Source organism: Syngnathoides biaculeatus, chromosome 13 (genome assembly GCF_019802595.1).
Source record: "Syngnathoides biaculeatus isolate LvHL_M chromosome 13, ASM1980259v1, whole genome shotgun sequence".
NCBI classification, from domain to species: domain Eukaryota; kingdom Metazoa; phylum Chordata; class Actinopteri; order Syngnathiformes; family Syngnathidae; genus Syngnathoides; species Syngnathoides biaculeatus.
In genome coordinates this window covers 27,112,544-27,132,961 of record NC_084652.1, presented here as the reverse complement: position 1 = coordinate 27,132,961, position 20,418 = coordinate 27,112,544, and the positions used below count along the sequence as shown (strand labels likewise).

Sequence of the window (20,418 nt, the reverse complement as noted above, 5' to 3'; positions counted from 1 at the left end):
CTTTAAAATAACTCCTACTCCATTTCTCTTCCCATGTACTCCGTGGTAGAATAATTTAAACCCTGCTCCTAAACTTCTAGCCTTACTACCTTTCCACCTGCTCTCTTGGATGCACAGTATATCAACCTTTCTCCTAATCATCATGTCAACCAACTCCTGTGCTTTTCCTGTCATAGTCCCAACATTCAAAGTCCCTACACTCAGTTGTAGGCTCTGTGCATTCCTCTTTTTCTTCTGACGACAGATCCGGTTTCCTCCTCTTCTTTGTCTTCGACCCACAGTAGCTGAATTTCCACCAACGCCCTGCAGGTTAGCAGTGCCGGGGGCGCGCGTTCTTAACCCAGGCCACGACCGATCCGGTATGGGATTCTTTAGATGAACGCTCATATTTGTTTGGCAGTTTTTACGCCGGATGCCCTTCCTGAGGCAACCCTCTGCATTTATCCGGGCTTGGGACCGGCCTACAGATTGCACTGGCCTGTGCCCCCATAGGGCTGCATTCGTTGGGCACCATCCATCCCATTTAATTGCCGAAATCCATTGATCTTTTCTCGTCTTTTCAGCTGGTATTCGATAGAATGATCTATTTGAAGAGCTGTCTCGTCTATTGTGACAACCAACAACACAATAGGTCTCTGGCATTGTGAAAAATCTGCTCCGGTTCAATAACTCCGACACTGCCGAGCAGTTTATTTGACCAGCAAGATAGCGCCGTGAAAATGGTCACGTCACGTGGACGATCTCTATATCCAAAATGGAGCGTGAAGCTAATTTATTTGTATATCACATTTCATACAGAAGGTAACTCAATGTGCTTTACAAGACCAAACAGCAATACTAATTTAAAAAAAAGTTTAAAACAGAGAAAAACACAGTAAAATTAGAGCACAATTACAACAGCTCACAGTGCAAGAAATGTCATTGAAAAAAGTGGAAATATTTAAACGCATCGTTTTTAGCCTAGATTTAAAAACATTTACACTTGGAGCTGATGCCAACTCTAATTGCAACTCATTCCATTAATGTGTAGCACAATAGCAAAATGCTGCTTCCCCATGTTTGCTGAAGACCAGGGATGTTCAATGTGTCGATCGTGATCGACCAGTCAATCGTGAGGTAGTTTTGGTCAATCATGTGACAGCGTGCAAAAAAAAAAAAAAAAAAAAAAAAAAAAAAAGACATCAGCCTATCATCCATCTCATTGCTTGAATCAGTTGTGCCAGACACGTCGATCACAGGCACATAGAGGCGCGTTCTAGCAAGTTGGCTTCCTAATGATGGTCACTCTTTTGCTACCTCCACGGCAGTTGCAGCAAAGCGCACATGCTCCCCCTCCCCCATTGGTAGATCGCAAGAGGCTGGCTGCTTGAAAAGTAGATCTTGGGGTATAAAAAGTCTGGGCACCCCTGCTTTAGACAGTGCGCTTCCACTATTTGTTTGGCCCAACTGTTGATCTCAAAGCCCTACTGGGTTTGTATTCCATCAGGATTTCTATGTATTCAGGACGTAAGCCATTTAGTAATTTATAGACCAGGATCAGAACCTTAAAATCTATTCTAAAGCTTTTCCTGGTCTGCTTGACACATAAAGCCTTCACTCTGGATATGTTCTTCAGATGGTAAAAGGCAGTTTTAGTAACTCATATTGCTGTTGAAAGTCGACTTCACGTTTCTGAGACTGCTAAAAAGGTTTGTCATCGCTTTACAAAATGTTAGATATTTTTAAAAAAAAGTGATGTGGTCCCCTTTTTGAGACAAAGTTAGTTGATTCTTACATTTAAAAAAAAATAAATCAGACTAACCCGGAAGTTGAATGCAGGACATGGGACACCAGTATGTCCAGCGCTGATTTCTCGAATTTATTCTCACCTGATGAAGAAATAGCAGTATTGGTTGATCGGGAAGACGGAGGAATACAGATTTGAAACTGTGGCTGTAAATAACGTTGACTATTTGGATGTTTCTTCGGTCTGAATGACGCGGAGCAGAGCCGCTTGGCTGCAAATAATGTTGAATATTCAGATGGTTCTTCGGGCGAAATGACGTGGAGTCTGACGAGCTCGTTGCACTGGGGCTCGCCGGGGAGTGAGCTCCCGGCGCCGCCGCTTGGCGGCGCGAGCTCCCCAGCCGAGCGTGATTTGGGGCTCGCCAGGGAGTGAGCTCAAGGCTCCACCTCCCGGCGGCGCGAGCTCGTCAAACTCCGTGTCATTCTGCTCAAAGAACCATCCGAATATTCAACATTATTTACAGCCCCAGGTTCAAATCTATGTGGAAGTATTCCTCTGTCTTCCCCATCAACCGATACTGCTATTTCTTCATCATACGAGGATAAATTCAAGAAATCAGCGCTGGGCATAATGGTGTCCCATGTAATCGAGCATTTGGAACGGCATGTAACACGTCCCATCCGCGCATATAGGTCATGTGACTCGCGAAAATGGCGGTGCATCTGAAAATTCGTAATTGTCAAAAATCTTCTCAAAACACTATTAAATGAAAGAGAATTTAACATCACATTATCAAGATAGAGTACATATTACATGACCTATTGGATACATTGTTACTCCAAATCACCGGAATTTCCCTTTAAGCACATGATACCAATGTATCTGGTTGTGAAGAAAACCTTATGATCTGATCCACCTCCTTGAACCAAACTACCTGATGTAAAGTGGAAAGTACTTCACTTGAGATGACTAACCTTGCTTGTCAAGCAGAAACCCGGCGTTTATATTCGCAATCGTTTTTTGTGAGGATGCATATAAGCGAATAACGAGCGAATTCCAATTTTTACTTTTACTACTATTTCAAGTAATAGCCCAACAAATGAAAAGTCACGGTCAAAGTTCTAGTGGAAGTGGGACAAATATTTTAGAGTTATTTATAAAATTATTTTAAACCCATGTATCACTTATTTTACACAATTATACAGAACTTACCAAAATTTACATTTGTGGTTTTAATGTGACATAATGTGGAGCATTTCAAAAAGTTGAAGACATATTCCTTGTATGTTTTGAAAATACTTTTCAAAAACAACTGAAAATTGAAAAATTAAGTTAACAAACCTTTGGATCAACAACATTAACAAAGACATCTTGGTATGCACGGAGTCTGAAGGCTTGTGCCACAGCCTGATCCACACTGATTGTCTCTAAAGAAGTATAAAAAGGAAGGGATTAAAAGAAATTTAGGCATTAATAGCTCTCTTTTCCAAGAATAAATGAATGTCACAAGCATACAACATCCTTCATTAGGAAAACACAGTTCTTTCAGTTATTTTGACAGGGGTGGTACCATTTATTTTAATTAACTTTAATTACAGACAGACAAGATAGATTTTCAGTCCTCTCCAAAAATCTGAAAACAGCAAAGGCCATTTCTTATTTTTTTGTTATATAGCAAAGGCATTTAGGTTTCAGATAAAAAGAAACATAAGACAGGTTCAGAATTCTAGCTTTTATTTCATGGTATTTACATCTAAATGTTAAAAACAATCCAGGATAGATCACTTTTTATTGTATTATTCACTTTTCAAGTGAGCAAAAGTATTGGAACTCATGACGGATGAGTATTTCTAATAGATCAGGTGTTGCCTTTTAGATAAATTGCTTAAACAGACCGTTTAATTGTGGCTTTTGCAGCGCCGATGAAAAATGGATTTCATTTTAAGCAAACATGAAGACCAGAGAGGTTCCTATGGGAGATAAGCCAACCGTTTTGAAGCTGAGACAAGAGGGAGAATCTGGAATTACGAAATTTTGTTTTGTATTCATCATTTAATGTCAAACCCAAACGCCTTCAGTTTACAACAAAAAACAAAGGAATTGGGACCGGGCCATGAAACCCTTGCGCCAAATGTGGCTAAAAAATACCTTTGTGTTGTAGCTCACCATTTTGGTGGCTGAACCTTTTGCCACACTGAGTCAGACCTTCACACTGGGAAATCGATAAGTTGACGCCAATTCAAAAAAATCTCTTTACCAATCAGGAGTTAGGCTGAACAAATTGGGAAATCTGAAGTGTCATTTTTTTCATTTTATATGAATATTGCAATTATCTTCAGCATTATTCCCTTAACACAACAAAAAAATTATAGTATGACCCACACAACAATTGACATAACCCAAAAATTTTCATGCAGGCCAGGCCTACATGAATGGCATTTATTGTCGTTATACATAGTGCCGTGAAAAAGTATTCACCTATTGCTATTGTATAAAGCACACTAGCTTACAACATATGATAGCGTGCATGCACGCCATTTGAAAAGGCACCGGGAGCAAAACTCAGTTCGGTTGGACTTTATTGAAATACTTAATGTACGTACCTATGTTGTTTTTTTTTTTTTTTTAATCAATCCATAGTAGTCCATCAAAGTCCTTATTTTCTGTATCTAAGATTAACAGCTGGGCAAGTTCTCCATCAAGCATGCTAGGTTCCCTCTCGTCATTGTCAGTCACGTTGACTTATGTGGCTTCTCAGGTATGATATCGGATTTCCGAAAGGTGGAAACAGATACATTAGCCCGAGCATTCACAGTCCATTCACAAATTGTGGCGTAACTCGCCCGGCAGTGCCTTCAAATAAAACTGTTTGCCATTTGTCATCCATCGCTCCCATGCAGCTTGCATCTTCACTTTGTACACCGTGTTTACACTGATGTCCAGCAAATGAAGTTACCATGTCAAGCCTCCTGGAATAATAGCAAGCACCGAGTTAATTTACTGCACCTGTTTTTTCATGGCAGTTGTTTGTTCTTTGTTCAGTTATCCATTGCCCGAGTTGGTCTTCCAACTCCGGCCACCTCATCTCGTTTCCGCAGAAACTAAGCTTCATTTTCTTCACTTGATGAAGCTCGTTTTCCTGCTTCCTCAACTTTAGCACCATAAATTTGTTGATCTTGAATTCTCTCACCGCTACTTGATTCTCATGTTTCTATGCGTAAGTGATTGCTTGCAGTTTAAACTGTGCTTTGTAAGCACATCTCTTCGTTGGTGCCTTTTTGGGAGTACTTAGCCGAAAACAATAACATATTCTGGCATTATATACCTTCTGGGGGGCATGTCTTTAGCATCCTCTCTCACGCCCACACTTCCTCCTGTTACTTCCGTATGCTGTCCTCTCACATATCCACTTTTCCTTTATATAACTAGTGTGTCAGCAGGAAATGTTCCCAATCAGTTACACATTTTGGACGTCTGTTGACATATTCGGCGCACCGTAAGATAAGGTGCCACATTCATTTGGGAGAAATCTTAAGACTTAAGTCCCCTTTAAAGTTGTGAAAATACAGTACGTAAATAAGCATTTTACAACTCAATGACTTCTTTTGATCAGTCAACTATGCAGACAGATTTTCTACTGACACCACGTGACCACTTGGTGACGAGACAGGGAACGCTCATATAGTTCTCTGTTTTGGTGGTATCATGTCAGTTTCTGTCATGTTTTTCAATGTCACTTTAGATGGAAAATACAGTGCCATGAGAAAGTATTCGGCCCCTTTGAACTTCTAAACCTTTCCCCACATTTGAGGCTTCAAACAAAGATACATTTATTTTTTTTGTCAAGAATCAACAAGTGGGACACAATCATGAAGTGGAACAAAATTTATTGGATATTTTATACCTTTTTAACAGATAAAAACCTGAAAAGTGGGGCATGCAATATTAATCGCCCCCCTTGCATTAATACTTTGTAGCGGCACCTTTTGCTACAATTACAACTGCAAATCGCTTGGGGTATATCTCTCTGTCTTCAGCTCTGCCCAAAGATTCTCGATTGGATTCAGGTCTGGACTAACACTTGGCCATTCTAAAACATGGATATGTTTAATTGTGAACAATTCCATTGTAGATTTGGCTTCATGTTTTGGGATCATTGTCCTGTTGGAAGATAAATCTCTGTCCCAGTCTCAGATATTTTGCAGACTCACACAGGTTTTCTTCCAGAATGGTCCTGTATTTGGCCCCATTTGTCTTTCCATCAATTTTAACCATCTTCCCTGTCCCTGCTGAAGAAAAGCAGGCCCAAACCATGAGGCTGCCACTACCATGTTTGACAGTGGGGATGGTGTGTTGCTTTTACGTCAAACATAATTCTGCATTGTGACCAAAAAGTTCAATTTTGGTTTCATCTGACCAGAGCACCTTCTTCCACATGTTTGGTGTCTCCAAGGTGGCTGGTGGCAAACTTTAAATGAGATTGATTATGGATATCTTTGAGAAATTGTTTTCTTCTTGCCACTCTTCCATAAAGGCCAGATTTGTGCAGTGTACGACAGACTCTCCCACCTCAGCTCTAGATCTCTTCAGTTCATCGACTGATCATGGGCCTCTTGCCTGCATCTCTGATCAGTCTTCTCCTTGTTCGAGGTGAAAGTTTAGAGGGATAGCCGGGTCTTGGTAGATTTACCATGGTCTGATACTCCTTCCATTTCAATATGATTGCTTCCACAATGCTCCTTGAGATGTTTAAAGCTTGGGAAATCTGTTTGTATCCAAATCCGGCTTTAAACCTCTCCACAACAGTATCTCGGACCTGCCTGGTGTGTTCCTTGGTCTTCATGATGCTCGCTGCACTTTAAACAGGACCCTGAGACTATCACAGAGCACGTGCATTTATACAGAAACTTGATTACACACACGTTGATTGTATTTATTATCATCAGTCAATATTGGATCATTCAGAGATCCTCACTGAACTTCTGGAGTGACTTTGCTACACTGAAAGAAAAGGGGTTGAATAACATTGCACACCTCACTTTTCAGGTTTTTATTCGTTAAAAAAAAAAGTATAGAATTTCCTATAAATTTCATTCCACTTCACGATTGTCTCCCACTTGTTGATTCTTGACAAAAAAAATATATACTTTTTTGTTTGAAGCCTGTAATGTGGCAAAATGTTGAAAAGTTAAAGAGGGCCGAATACTTTCACAAGGCACTGTATTCCACTGACAAGTTAATTTATTTGAATAAAATCAAGAATCAAAATAAAACTGCAATATCTCCCAGGAAAAAAAAAACTGAAATCATACAGCCCAAGTTTATAGATTGATTCTATATCGTGTAACTTAATATGTTCCTCGTTTCAGTTTCAGAGAACAATTTAAACTGTGACTTTCAATTGTTAAACGCTTGAAACAAATTGAGTGTTCAAAACTTACAAAAATGTTTTTTTCCCTGCTCAACTTTAATGACAGAAAAAGTTTGATAAACAGTTCCATGTGGTGTTAAATATCACCTGACTTACCTTTTTGAAGGTCTTCTTTTAAGCTCTTTACTTGCAGCAAAAGGGGACTATGTATTTAAGGGGGGGAAACAGATTGGTAAGGATATGTGAATTTAAAATTGTGGAATAACAACAAAACAACATCTATAAATTTAAATTCAATACCAACTTCCTTTCTACGGTCCAAGCTCACCTGAATTCATCTGCGGGATGTGCAATTTCAATGATGTCCAAAAGACAAATTTGAGGGAAGACTTTTGGATTGACCACCACCTCATCATCTGAATATAAATGTTTGTTTATAAAATCATTTCTAATAAAACAGTATTGTAATGTGTTTTTTAATATTTTCTTTAACTTACCACTTCCACCAAAACCTCTCTTGTGCAGGACAAGCTTGTATGACTTATTGGTCTTCATAATGAACTAGCTGATCAAACAACAATCAGTTAATGTCATTACATACATAATATGTGAAGCAACATTGCATTATTACTCACTAAACCTTTCTAAATTGCTTGAGGACTGCATCTATTTGCACAATTGTCATTTCACTATCACCACACAAGTGGTACACTTTCATTATGACTCTCCATATGTTTTTGATATCCTAAATGTATATTTCATCATATTGTCAGTGATTATACCGGAGTAACTCGAACTACCAGAGAGAAATTGCTTGTCTTGTCACAGACCTGACCAATAAAGCTCATTCAGAAAAGGATCCCTCTGGTGCTGCTTGTGATTATACATATTACAGATGTTAATGGAAAATGTAGATATCCAATCACCATTACTGCTTTGTGTACACTTTCATAACAAAGTCATATGTCCATTACTTATTGGTTGGCAAAATGAACTCGCTATCAAACAACCATCATCTTTTAGTCATTTTAGCACATTACATGTCTACAACATGGAAGAAGCAATCCTCTGGTGCCACCAGTGCTTATACCCATGAGAGATGTTGGAGACTGTAAAAAAACATCCATCACTATTGCTTTCTGTACATTAATACATGAAGTCTTATTTACACTTCCTTTGGCTTGCTCCATTAGGAGTCGCCACAGCAAGTCATCTTTTTCCAAGTAAGACCACCCCCTGTATTTTCCTCTATAACACAAATTGCCCCCACGTCTTCCTCACGACATCCATCAACCTTCTCTTTGGTCTTCCTCTCACTCTTTTGCGTGGCAGCTCCATCCTTAGCACCCTTCTACCAATATACTAACTCTCTCACCTTTGAACATGTCCAAACCATCGAGGTCTGCTCTCTCTAACCTTGTCTCTAAAACGTTTCAGTTTTGGGGTTAGGGTTAGCCTCTACTAGGTAACCTCTACTCCCCCTGAGGGGTTGCGTCACAAAGGGCAGCCGGCGTAAAAACTGTGCTAAACAAATATTGGTGTTTCATCAGCGATGACACGCTGTGGCAACCCCTAACAGGACAAACTGAAAGAAACTTACTTGTTTCTCTGCCACACCAGACCTACACATGGTATACTCTCTCTTGGTACTATGTCATGAGCTTTCTCGAAATCCCCACCGACACAATGGAGCTCTTTCTGACCTTCTCTGTACTTTTCCACTCGCATCCTCAAGGCAAATAATACATATGTAATACTCTTTTTAGACATGAACACATGCTATTGCTTACAGATACTGAGTCTAGCCTGCACTAGTCTTTCCCATAACTTCATTCTGTGGTTCATCAACTATCTTTCGTCTATAGTTCCCACAGCTCTGCAAATCGACTATTCTTAATAATGTGAACCAGCACAATTTTCCTCCATTCTTCAGGCATGATCTCGCCTGCGACTATTCTGTGGAACAATTGGTAAAAAACTCCACAGCCACCTCTCCAAATTGCTTGCAGGTATAAACAGGTATGTCAATTGGACCAATTGCCTTTATATTTTTTCAAATGTAATCCACCTGCTTGCTTCTACCTTTGGTCTCGTAGGTCACCTTATGTTACTGCCTCTTCTGTAAAAAAAAAAAGTGTTCATTACTGCCATTTCCATACTTTCTTGTTCTTGTTTGCAAGACTTTGGTCCACCACCATCCATCCCTCAAAGTTTCTTTTCTATATCACTTTACGAAGCCCAAACAAAAAAAGACAGATCCGCCTTTTGGTGCTGATGGGCTGCATCATCAAAGCTCCACCCAGCAACTCTCTCTCCCTCGCTTCTTCCAATGCTGCAAATTTCTGTCTGTTTACTCTGTGTGCGCATAACCTCTCAAGTTCAAAATGCAGCCAAAGCGCTCGTGCTTGATCTTAAAGCTGGTGCCGAAACACCCAACCTGAAAAGATGCAAAATTAGAGGATTGCTTGAAAATGAAGCTGCTTTCGCTTTGTGGACAGCGGATAGCAAAAACAAACGTTCTGGTGACAATGAAGAAGAGGAAAAAAGTGAAACTTTTGAATATGATCAAAGACAGCACAAGTTACGCTTTTTTGGCGCCATGATGGCGTGAATGAATCAGCGGCATGCCAGAAAGAATGATGTGGTAAACACCAACCTGAAGCTGCAATGAAGCACATAAGCCCTCGAGGACGAAGCAAATGTCAGTTTGAAGACTTACAATATGGTATGAGCCGTCGAGTTTAGGAATTGTGTTGACGGCATTGTCTTTGTACAGGGTCTTAGATTAAAGGGATTATTTGTACATAAAGTTCTCATATTTGCTCACTTGTTTTGCTTTTTATGCTCTTTTGTTATACTTAATCTGTGTACATTAACTAGCATTTGCTTATCAACGCACGGTTGCTTTATTTATCATGTATGCTGCATAAATAAAGAGGATTTGTGTAGATGTGGCCAGAATGACTTGGAGAAGGTGAGAGAGACATATCCAGCATTATCCTCACAAACAAAAGTGAGGAGGGGGCGGCACACCGGTGAACTGGAAGTGATGTAACAGCGGCGGTTACATCACAACAACGCACCATGGACATTTGTGACTTTCTGTACTGCAATAAAAATATTACTTTAACTAGACACTTGTACTGTTGTAATTTTTCTCTCAAGTGGGCAATGTATAAATGCTGTGCTGTTGAATAAACATTCTGTTACTCGCACAGCAGCCCCAGCGGAATGGAAGTGATATCACAGCGGCGCAGCGGAAGTGACACCACAACAATGCGCAATGGGCATCTTGTGAGGGGCTGGAGGACATCACGCGTTTCATTTGTTTGTGAGTTTCTGTACTGCAAGAAAAATTGTACTTTGTCATTGTTTAACTAGACAAGACTTTAGATGGAGGTTGGACTGCATCAGGGATCCGTCCTGAGCCCCTTCCTGTTTGCGGTAGTAATGGATAGGCTGACAGATGAGGTGAAACTGGAATCCCCTTGGACTATGATGTTCTCAGATGATATTGTGATCTGCAGTGAAAGTAAGGAGCAGGTTGAGAAACAATTTGAAAGATAGAGGCATGCACTGGAAAGGAGAGGAATGAAGATTAGCCGAAGTAAAATAGAGTATATGTGCATGAATGAGAGGGCCGGTGGAGTGAAGTTCCAGGGAGAAGAGATAGCGAGGGTGGACGACTTCAAATACTTGGGGTCAACAATACAGAGCAATAGCGAGTGTGGTAAGGAAGTGAAGAAACGGGTCCAAAGGGGGTGGAACAGTTGGCGGAAGATGTCTGGTGTTCTATGTGGCAGAAGAGTCTCCGCTAGGATGAAGGGTAAAGTTTGTAAAAGAGTGGTGAGGCCGGCCATGATGTACAGATTAGAGACGGTGGCACTGAAGAAACAACAGGAAGCAGAACTCGAGGTAGCAGAAATGTAAATGTTGAGGTTCTCGCTTGGAGTGAGCAGGTTGGATAGGATTAGAAACGAGGACATTAGAGAGACAGCCAAAGTTGGATGTTTTGGAGACAAGGTTAGAGAGAGCAGACCGATGGTTTGGACATGTTCAAAGGTGAGAGAGTGAGTATATTGGTAGAAGGGTGCTGAGGATGGAGCTGCCAGGCAAAAGAGCGAGAGCAAGACCAAAGAAAACGTTGATAGATGTTGTGAGGGAGGACATGAGGACAGTGGGTGGTTGAGAGGAAGATGCACGAAATAGGCTTACATGAAATAAGATGACACACTGTGGCGACCCATAACAAGACAAGCCGAAAGGAAAAGAAGTAGTTTGACTAGACTCTTGTAGTGCTATAATTTTTGTCTCAAAGTATAAATGCTGTACTGTTGACTAAACTTTCTGGTATCCACGCAGCAGCTCCAGTAAAAGTCTCCAAGTGATGAATGGTAACTATATACTGATATCTTACAGTGTTTTGTCATTTGTAATTATAGTATACGTTTATAATACTTTTTGTACTATATTTATAAGGTTTTATAATTGAAGATTTAACGAAATACCTCTTTTTGTCTCAAATACGCAAGTACAAATCCTGCTTACATATTTTAAACATTCATTCATTACATAAACATACACCCTTCGCGGTTTTTCACTTTTCGCGGGTGGTTTTGGTACGAATTAACCGCAAAAAAACAAGGGATTACTGTCATCAAACTGGTAAATTGGACAATTACTGGGTTAAAATTTTATTTTTAACTCACGTCATAATACAATTGAATTTTTTTTTTAATTACACTTTTAGGCATTATAATAAATAATGATGTGCCTTATTTCAGTTCTCTCAAGTATTCATCCCCCTACAGTGCTGTTGTGTATTTTTGAGAATATATTTGTCCTTTTTCTCTCACTGCCTACAAAACAAATATCCCACAAGATTTAAAAATTAAATTCCCAAGCCACATTCATGTAGGCAAAGATTTTAGATGCAACTGCCATCTGAATCAGAATCATCTGTATTTTGCTAAGTATGTGAAAAACACACAAGGAATTTGTCTCCGGAAGTTGGAGTCACTCCAGTATGACAACGGACCGAGAGTTCAATTCAGGAAGGAAAACCCAAAACAACTTCAGCTGAAATACGTTCAGCCTTCTCAGCAAAAAAGTGGTACGGCTGCTTCAAGAAGTACGATACCCAAGTAATTAAAAATGACCTGAAACAGTCAAACATTACTGCGCCAATGCCACGAGACAACCGGCTTCCAATTGAGTGTTTTTCGTTTACGCCACCATGTTGGAGGACAAACGCCGCTAAGACATTAACATGGCAGGTTCTCCATCTACATGTCGCGCACTAGTTACGCAAATACACTTTCTCCTGTCAATAGGACCATGTAGAATGCAAAATGTGCAGTTATTGGTGGTATAGATCCTTATGAGAGTGACAAAAAGTCATTTCTAAAAGATCTAGAGGTTTTTCCTGACGTGTGTTATGCAAATATAGGAAAATACCTCTATTTTCGCCTAACCCGGCTCACATACCAGACCAAACGAAAGCTTTCAAAAGGTCTCGATCAGGGATCCTCTGTGTCGATCGCGAACGACTGGAGCAGTTTAAGTCGGTTGCGTGATAGAGTGCCAAAAAAAAAAAAAGACGTCAGCCTATCATCCATCTCGTCGCTTGATTCAGATGTGGCAGATAGGTCGATGTCATGCACATAAAGGTACGTTCGAGCAAGCTGGCCTCCTATTTACGGCCTCTCTTTTGCTATCCCCATGCCAGTCGCTGGATGCAATTAACCTTCTTTTTGTGGTTGATTGAAACAAAACTGTTTGACCTCCGATATGACTGTGACCAAAATCATGTCATCCAAAAACGGAGAGCTTGTCAAACACCACCTGGACTCAGAACTCTGGAACAAAATAATATGGCGTGACAAGAATTAAACTAATACTTGTGTTATGGAGAAAACATATCTACTGTATATGTGAGAATTAACAGCGAAGCAACTTTGATACCCATCCTCTTTGACATCCAGATTTTGAGTGTTTGTTTCGGGAAAAAAAAAAAAGTTAACTTTTGCTCAAACTGGTTGTGTGATAATGAGGTTACCATTTAGTTACATCAATGTGATGGTGATTTAAAAAATGAAAATAAAACAAGAACATGGTTTGCCCTGTGGACTTTGAAAACATTCAACATTGAATTGACCTTGTAGGGAAATGTACAGTGGGTAATGGATGGTTTTCCAATGACGTCCCCACAGTCTTTAGACCAATCGGATCAATTAACGATAGAAAAAAAAAAAAACTTCATGCTTCACCTATCACCTGTGTTCTTTGACCTCCATAATAAGAAATGTGTGACTGTTAAAAGTCTCCCAGTACAATTGCTATGGTCACAGCTATTTCTGAATTCATGTACTGCTTGAACACGTGTTTAAACTACAGCAGATTAAAAGTGGTTGAGTCAGTGCAATGATCCGTTTTAGTCATTCACAACACGTGACAATGAAAACGAGCAAGTCATTATTCGATGGATTACCGATCGTGAGTAGTCGCCAAAGTCGCACCCTCCGTCAGATTTAACACCTTTCCAAGTTGCAAATGAAACTAAGAATTCTTTTTCGTCCTTTTGTCGTCTTCTTCCTCTTATTGGTCTTGTTCTCTTCACATTATTAGTATTCTTCTTCGATGTTTTTTAATTGGGGTAGACCTCATAGATAGGTTAATAGTTAGATATGACACGCCTCTTTATGATGCATGCCCACTTACGTTGAGCTAGTGGGGGCAAAGTGTCAGAACTATATATATAGGGGAAATTTAGAGTTTGGGGTGTGGGAGGAAATCGGACTTCCCGGAGAAAACTTTAGCAATTATTATCAAGAGTAAACACTGACCTTAAAAAAAAAAAAAAGACTGGATAGCTCATACATATCTAGCGGTGTATCGATTGGTTGAAGCCATCTTGGTACTCCCAAAATGTGTGGCGGACATGGTTTACAGGTTGGATTACGGTGGAATTTTTCCTCAGTAAAGTTTGCCGTCTAGAATTAAACTTGCTCGTGTGAGTTTGACATTTTTTCAGCTCTGGTAACATGAAGGATTTTTGAATTCGACTTGGTAAGACAAAAAAGGCTAAGTGCAAAGGAAAGACATATAACACCGTGACTACCAAGAAACCTTGCATATTACCTAGGGCCCGATTTCCGTGACATGTGAACTTTTCCCACAATACGCTGTGAAGCACTATGTGAAATAATCCAAGAGTGCAGACCAAATTTCTGACAGATATATATTGATTAAGACAGGGAGGCCCCAGGAACTGAATAAGGTAGAACAAATTTAAGGGATTTTTCCCCAACCCCCCATTTGTATATCCACACTATTTCAGCACTTCAAAGCAGGAAATGAGTTTGCACCAAAACTCCTGATGCTAGTCCCGTAAATTATAATAAATAGGATTTAGATAAAAGCCATCCTGTAAGCATAGCAATGTTGGTTATCCAAATACAGGCTGGAGTAGATGAACAGTTTCTCCGAAGCTTTTACTTACAGAATATTCTGGGCACAAATGAGTGACAGACAATGGCTTTAGCAGATCACAAGTGCAAAGATACAGAGGACTTGCAGCATTCTTACACTATCAGAAGGGTCCGCATCACAAAAGTATGAAAGGAAAATAAAGAGCATCACAAGAGAATCGCATCATGAAATGAAGAGCATCACAAAATATCTGCATCATAATGACTAAACCAAATCTATCTGGTAATAACGGGCACATTCTTACGTTCTGGTCTCTATTAAACATTTCAGCAAGATTCACTTAAGGTTAACTGATGAGTTGGCATGCTTCAAACATGAGTTATACAGTCATGACTAAATATGAACAGAAGACACACTTCAGTGTAAATATAAATGATATAGCCTGAGAGATCCAGGTTTAAACCCCGGTTCAAGTAAGACACACACTACATGTAACAGCGGATGCTGCCTGTCTCACGTGGCACTCAGCAATCGGAGTTAGAGCAGCGACTGGTTGGCCCATTGTTTGGAGGCCTATAATGTGAATGAGTGGGCTTGCTGCGTGTCTTTGGCTAGTTGTTTCGGTGAGGCAGCACCAGATAAAGAGCAACGGAAATCTGTCCTGCTACAAGGAAACACCATCGTCAAAGGTGTAAAATACTGTAATCCAAGACATTAAACACCAGTTATTCAATGATTGGTAAGAGTATTGATGTCGTATGAGCCAAAACCACCCCAAATATTGTCAGAAAACGTTTGAGTCTGGGTCGTCAAACCAAAGATAAGAGTGATAGCTGCCACTGTTTCACTTGAAGTTCAGTAATTGGTATCACAACGGCAACTGGTTGGTAGTGTGTCAGTATTATCACATGTGAGTGTCAGGGGGCTGGCTATAATGTGTCTCTGGCAAATGACCTCTGTGAGGCAGTATAAGACAACAGCTGTAGAAATGGATCCTGCAACACAAAGATAATGTTCTCATATGACTGAAATGCTGTTAAGCAGAACATTAAACATGTACCATTGAATCATTCAGAGACCAAGAACAGGTCTAAATGTGGTTCGAGCCAAAACAATCCCCAAGTTACAGAGCAGACCACCTTTTTCGAGCCACAGTATAGATTTCATGGGAATTATCGGTTTCAGTACCCTGTTGGTACTGTCGGCAGAAAAACATGGAACTGAAAATACAGTAAACACTGCATAACTGAACACTGTATAAGCTGACATATACTGTAAGTCAACATTAAAGGTGAGGTACGTTACCTGGACCAGTGTTAAGATTTTTCAGAATTGAACAGGAAAAGAAAAAAAGTTACCTTCAAAATGTGAAATCTAGAGGCTTGCTGCCACTCAGCCCAGCATACTCCAGCATGATCCGGAATTTAACTTCAAAACATATCAGTAAGATGGGCTGTAAGGGATATCAATCCAACCATCCATCCATCCATCCATCCATCATCTCCTGTTTTTCCGGGTCAGGTCGCGGGGGGGAACTAGCTTCAGCAGGGATACCCAGACTTCCCTTTCCCCAGCCACTTCTTCCAGCTTTTCCAGGGGGATCCTGAGGCATTCCCAAGCCAGCTGAGAGACACGGTCTCTCCAACGTGTCCTGGGTCATCCTCGGGGTCTCTTTCTGGTGGGACATGCCCGGAACACCTCACCAGAGAGGGGTCCAAGAGGCATTCGAATCAGATGCCCCAGGCACATCATATGGCTCCTCTCAATACAGAGGAGTAGCGGGTCGACACTGACCCCCCACCCAGATGATCAAGCGTCTCACCCTTTCTCTAAGGGAGAGCCCAGACACCCTGCATAGCAAACTAATTTTGGCCACTTGTATCCGGGATCTTGTTCTTTCGGTCACGACCCACTGCTCATGCTCATAGGTGAGGGTAGGAACATAGATCAACTGGTAAATTGAGAGCTTCGCCTTTCAAACCCAAGATACTTGAACTCCTCCACTTGGGAAAGGATCTCATCCCTGACATGGAGAGGGCAAGCCACCCTTTTCCGGCTGAAAATCACGGTATCGTATTTGGAGCTGCTGATTCTCATCCCAGCCACTTCACACTCGGCTGTGAATCGGTCCAGTGAGAGCTGGAGATCACAGCTTGATGAATCCAACAGAACCACATCATCTGCAAAAAGCAGAGATGTGATGCTGAGGCCGCCAAACCGGACATCCTCCATGCCTCGGCTGCGCCTAGAAATTCTGTCCATAAAAGTTATGAAGAAAACCGGTGACAAAGGGTAGCCTTGGTGGAGTCCAACTCTCACCAAAAACCTGACTGACTTATTGCAGCTCATATCAGGGGATTCGGTACCCCATACTCCCGAAGAACCCCCCACAGGTCTCCCCGAGGGACACAGGCGAATGCCTTCTCCAAGTCCACAAAACATGTAGACTGGTTGGGCGAACCCCCATGTATCCTCGAGGATCCTGCCGAGACTGTAGAGCTGGTCCACTGTTCCACAGCCAGGACAAATACCACATTGCTCCTCCTGAATCCGAGACTTGACTTCTCAACGGACCCTCCTCTCCAGTACCCCTGAAAAGACCTTACCAGGGAGGCTGAGGAGTGTGATCCCTCTATAGTTGGAGTACACCCTCCAGTCACCCTTCTTGAAAAGGGGGACCACCACCCCAGTCTGCCAATCCAGAGGCAATGTCCCCGATGTCCACGCGATGTTGCAGAGGCGTGTCAACCAGAACAGCCCCACAACATCCAGAGCCTTTAGCAACTCCGGGCAAATCTCATCCACCCCCAGGACCCTGTCACCAAGGAGCTTTTTAACCACCTCAGTACCCTCAACCCCAGAGATAGAAGAGCCCGCCTCAGAGTACCAAGACTCAGCTTCCTCGTGGGAAGGCATGTTGGTGGAATTGAGGAGGTCTTCAAAGTATTTTCCCCACCGACTCACAACAACCCGAGTTGAGATCAGCAGCGCCCTGTCCCCACTATACACAGTGTTGTCTGTGCACTGCTTCCCCCTCCTGAGACGCCGGACGGTGGACCAGAATTTCCTCGAAGCCGTCCTAAGTTATTCTCCATGGCCTCATCGAACTGCTCCCACACCCTGGTTTTTGCCACATTGACAACCAAAGCTGCATTCCGCTTGGCCAGCCGATACCTATGAGCTGCCTCAGGAGTCCCACAGGCCAGAAATGCCTGACAGGACTCCTTCTTCAGCTTGACAGCATCCCCCACTGTTCGTGTCCACCAACGTGTTCGTGGGTTGCCGCCACGAAAGGCACCGACCACCTTAAGGCCACAGCTCCGTTCAGCCGCCTCAGCAATGGAGGCGCAGAACACCATCCACTCGGATTCAGTGTCCCCCACCTCGTCTGGGACGTGATCAAAGTTCTTTTGGAGTTGGGAGTTGAAATTCCTTCTGACAGGGGAATCTGCCAGCCGTTCCCAGCAGACCCTCACAATACGTTTGGGCCTCCCACGTCGGACTGGCATCTTCCCCCACCATCGGAGCCAACTCACCTCCAGGTGGTGATCAGTTGACAGCTCCGCCTCTTTCTTCACCCGAGTGTCCAAGACATGTGGTCGCAAGGCCGATGAAACGACCACAAAGTTGATCATCGAACTGCGACCTAGGGTGTCCTGGTGCAAAGTAGACCCTTATGCCTGAACATTATGTTTGTTATGGACAATCCGTGATGAGCACAGAAGTCCAATAACAGAACACCGCTCGAGTTCTGATCGGGGGGCCGTTCTTCCCAATCACGCCCTTCCAGGTCTCACTGTCATTGCCCACATGGGCATTGTAGTCCCCCAGCAGAATGATGGAGTCACCAGATGGGGCGCTCTTCAGCACTCCCTCTAAGGACTCTAAGAGGGTGGGTACTCTCAACTGCCGCTTTGTGCATAAGCACAAACAACAGTCAGAACGCGTCCCCCTACCTGCAGGCGGAGGGTGCTACCCTCTCATCCACTGGGGTAAACCCAACGTACAGGCCCCAAGCCGGGGGGCAATAAGTATACCCACACCTGCTTGGCGTCTCTCCCCGTGGGCAACTCCAGGGTGGAACAGAGTACAATCCCTCTCAAGAGGAGTCGTGCCAGAACCCAAGTGGTGCGTAGAGGCGAGTCCGACTACTTCTAGTCGGAACTTCGACCTCACGCACCAACTCGGGCCCCTTCCTTGCCAAAGAGGTGACATTCCATGTCCCTAGAGCCAGTTTCTATTGCCGGGGATCGGATCGCCAAGGTCCCCGCCTTTGGACACAGCCCAGCTCACATTGCACCCGACCCCTACGGCGCCTCTCACTGGTGGTGAGCCCATGGGAAGGGAGACCCATGTTACCCTTTCAGGCTGTGCCTGGCCGAGCCCCATGGGTGCAGCCCACCAGGCGCTCGCCTTCAAGCCCCACCTCCAGGCCTGGCACACAAACCCCTCCACCACGATAAGGTGGCAGCTCAAGAACAGGAGGGATATCCATGTATGTTTTATTTAGAAATATATTTCCACAGACATTTAGTCCCAAGTGTTAACACTGAATATGTCAATGCATATTCACAGCCACGAAACACAGGTCAGCATGGTTGTTTTGGGAGTATCAAGATGGCGGATATCTGCTTCTGGCAACTTCAGCTACGATGGCCAATGAGTTATCCAGTCTTTTTTTTAGATCAGTGAGAGTAAACATCAGCAGCATGTCTAGCTCATCTTAGCTCTACGTTACTACATTATAAACCACATTGATGGGCTATGTAAGTACTCTAACATTCGTAATTATGAGTTGACCCCTTTAAGAGCGGAGGGGGCGGTTTTAGGTAAATTAGGGGAAAAAAAAAAGAGTGTGTGGCCAGCAGCAAGTGTTGTTTGAGAAAGTTCTCTGTGCTGTCTAAAAGAAACCAGTGGCTTCTCCTTTTCATTTTTTACAGTATTGAATTCTGCCAAGCAACCAGTCATCCCTCACTCATTGAATCACATTGCAAAATGCCACAAACTGAATAGCTGTATGTGATACTTTTGTCATGGGCATGCCCTGGCCACTGCCATGAGGGGTGTGGCCACGCCACTGCTCTGGGCGGGACCACCTCTGACAGCTGTCACACAGATGTTATTCATTTGACTGTATTTAGAGCAGGCATTTAAGTTGGAGTTTTGTCATCGGCATTTAGCAGTTCGTTGCACATGCTTCACTGCATTCTGGGACACTCTTCTAATGTCCGTAAGTTCGAGCAATCCTTAGTCACAGCTATTCTGTGCACTTTAGTTTGACCGTGTCTTGTCTCGTTTCTTAGTTTGCATCATAGTCATTGGACCTTGTTTCCTGGTTTTTTTTTTGGATTTCGCCGAGCCTACCGTTTTTGTGCTTCTGCCTTGTTTTCTTTTGGTATCGACCTATTTCTGGAATCAAGCCACTCTGAATATTATGTCATTGCCTGGAATGCCTACATTTGGGTCCGCCCCCGTGTCGCTGGATCGTGACAACTTTCAATTTGCGTTGGATTTTTTTTTTTTTTTCCGAGCAATGCAGAATATCTGTGCAAAGAGACATCAGCGGTGCACAAATGCACATGCGCATTTTCGAGGGAACATTGCCTGATGTCTTTTTTTTTTTGGCACGCCGTTCCACGATCGACCAAAACTGCCTCGCGATCGACGCATTGAGCACCCCTGGGTTATCATAACAACTACATTACCCGGCATGCTCAGTAGCCGGATGGGGGAGCTGCGGAAGTAACCCGAGAGTGTTTTTTTGCTACGCATTCTACAACGTGGAAGTAAATATTGGATGTTTTGAAATACGTCTCACCGATTTGTTATATAAAATAAGACAACACATGGTGTCAGAAATAGCTGTGAGCAGCTTCGGATGGAATGTTTG

At 42.5% G+C, this 20,418-nt stretch overlaps 1 protein-coding gene across 22 annotated transcripts in view; it reads right to left on the bottom strand.

Annotated features, from left to right (window-relative positions):
* depdc5 (DEP domain containing 5, GATOR1 subcomplex subunit) overlaps positions 1-13,784 on the bottom strand; it is a 225,134-nt gene extending 211,350 nt beyond the window's left edge. For 17 of the 22 annotated variants that reach the window (XM_061838751.1, XM_061838753.1, XM_061838759.1 and 14 more), the window contains exons 1-5: positions 13,588-13,783; positions 7,595-7,662; positions 7,426-7,513; positions 7,254-7,300; positions 3,068-3,153 (exon numbers count right to left, since the gene is read on the bottom strand). In XM_061838751.1, coding sequence (XP_061694735.1) covers positions 3,068-3,153; positions 7,254-7,300; positions 7,426-7,513; positions 7,595-7,652 — 279 coding nt within the window. In that variant the 5' untranslated portion in view covers positions 7,653-7,662; positions 13,588-13,783. Of the gene's footprint in view, positions 1-1,801; positions 1,825-3,067; positions 3,154-7,253; positions 7,301-7,425; positions 7,514-7,594; positions 7,663-13,587 lie in introns of those variants that run through there. The other 5 variants (XM_061838768.1, XM_061838770.1, XM_061838772.1 and 2 more) reach the window with 3 other exon arrangements.
* Between the last annotated feature and the right edge of the window lie 6,634 nt (positions 13,785-20,418).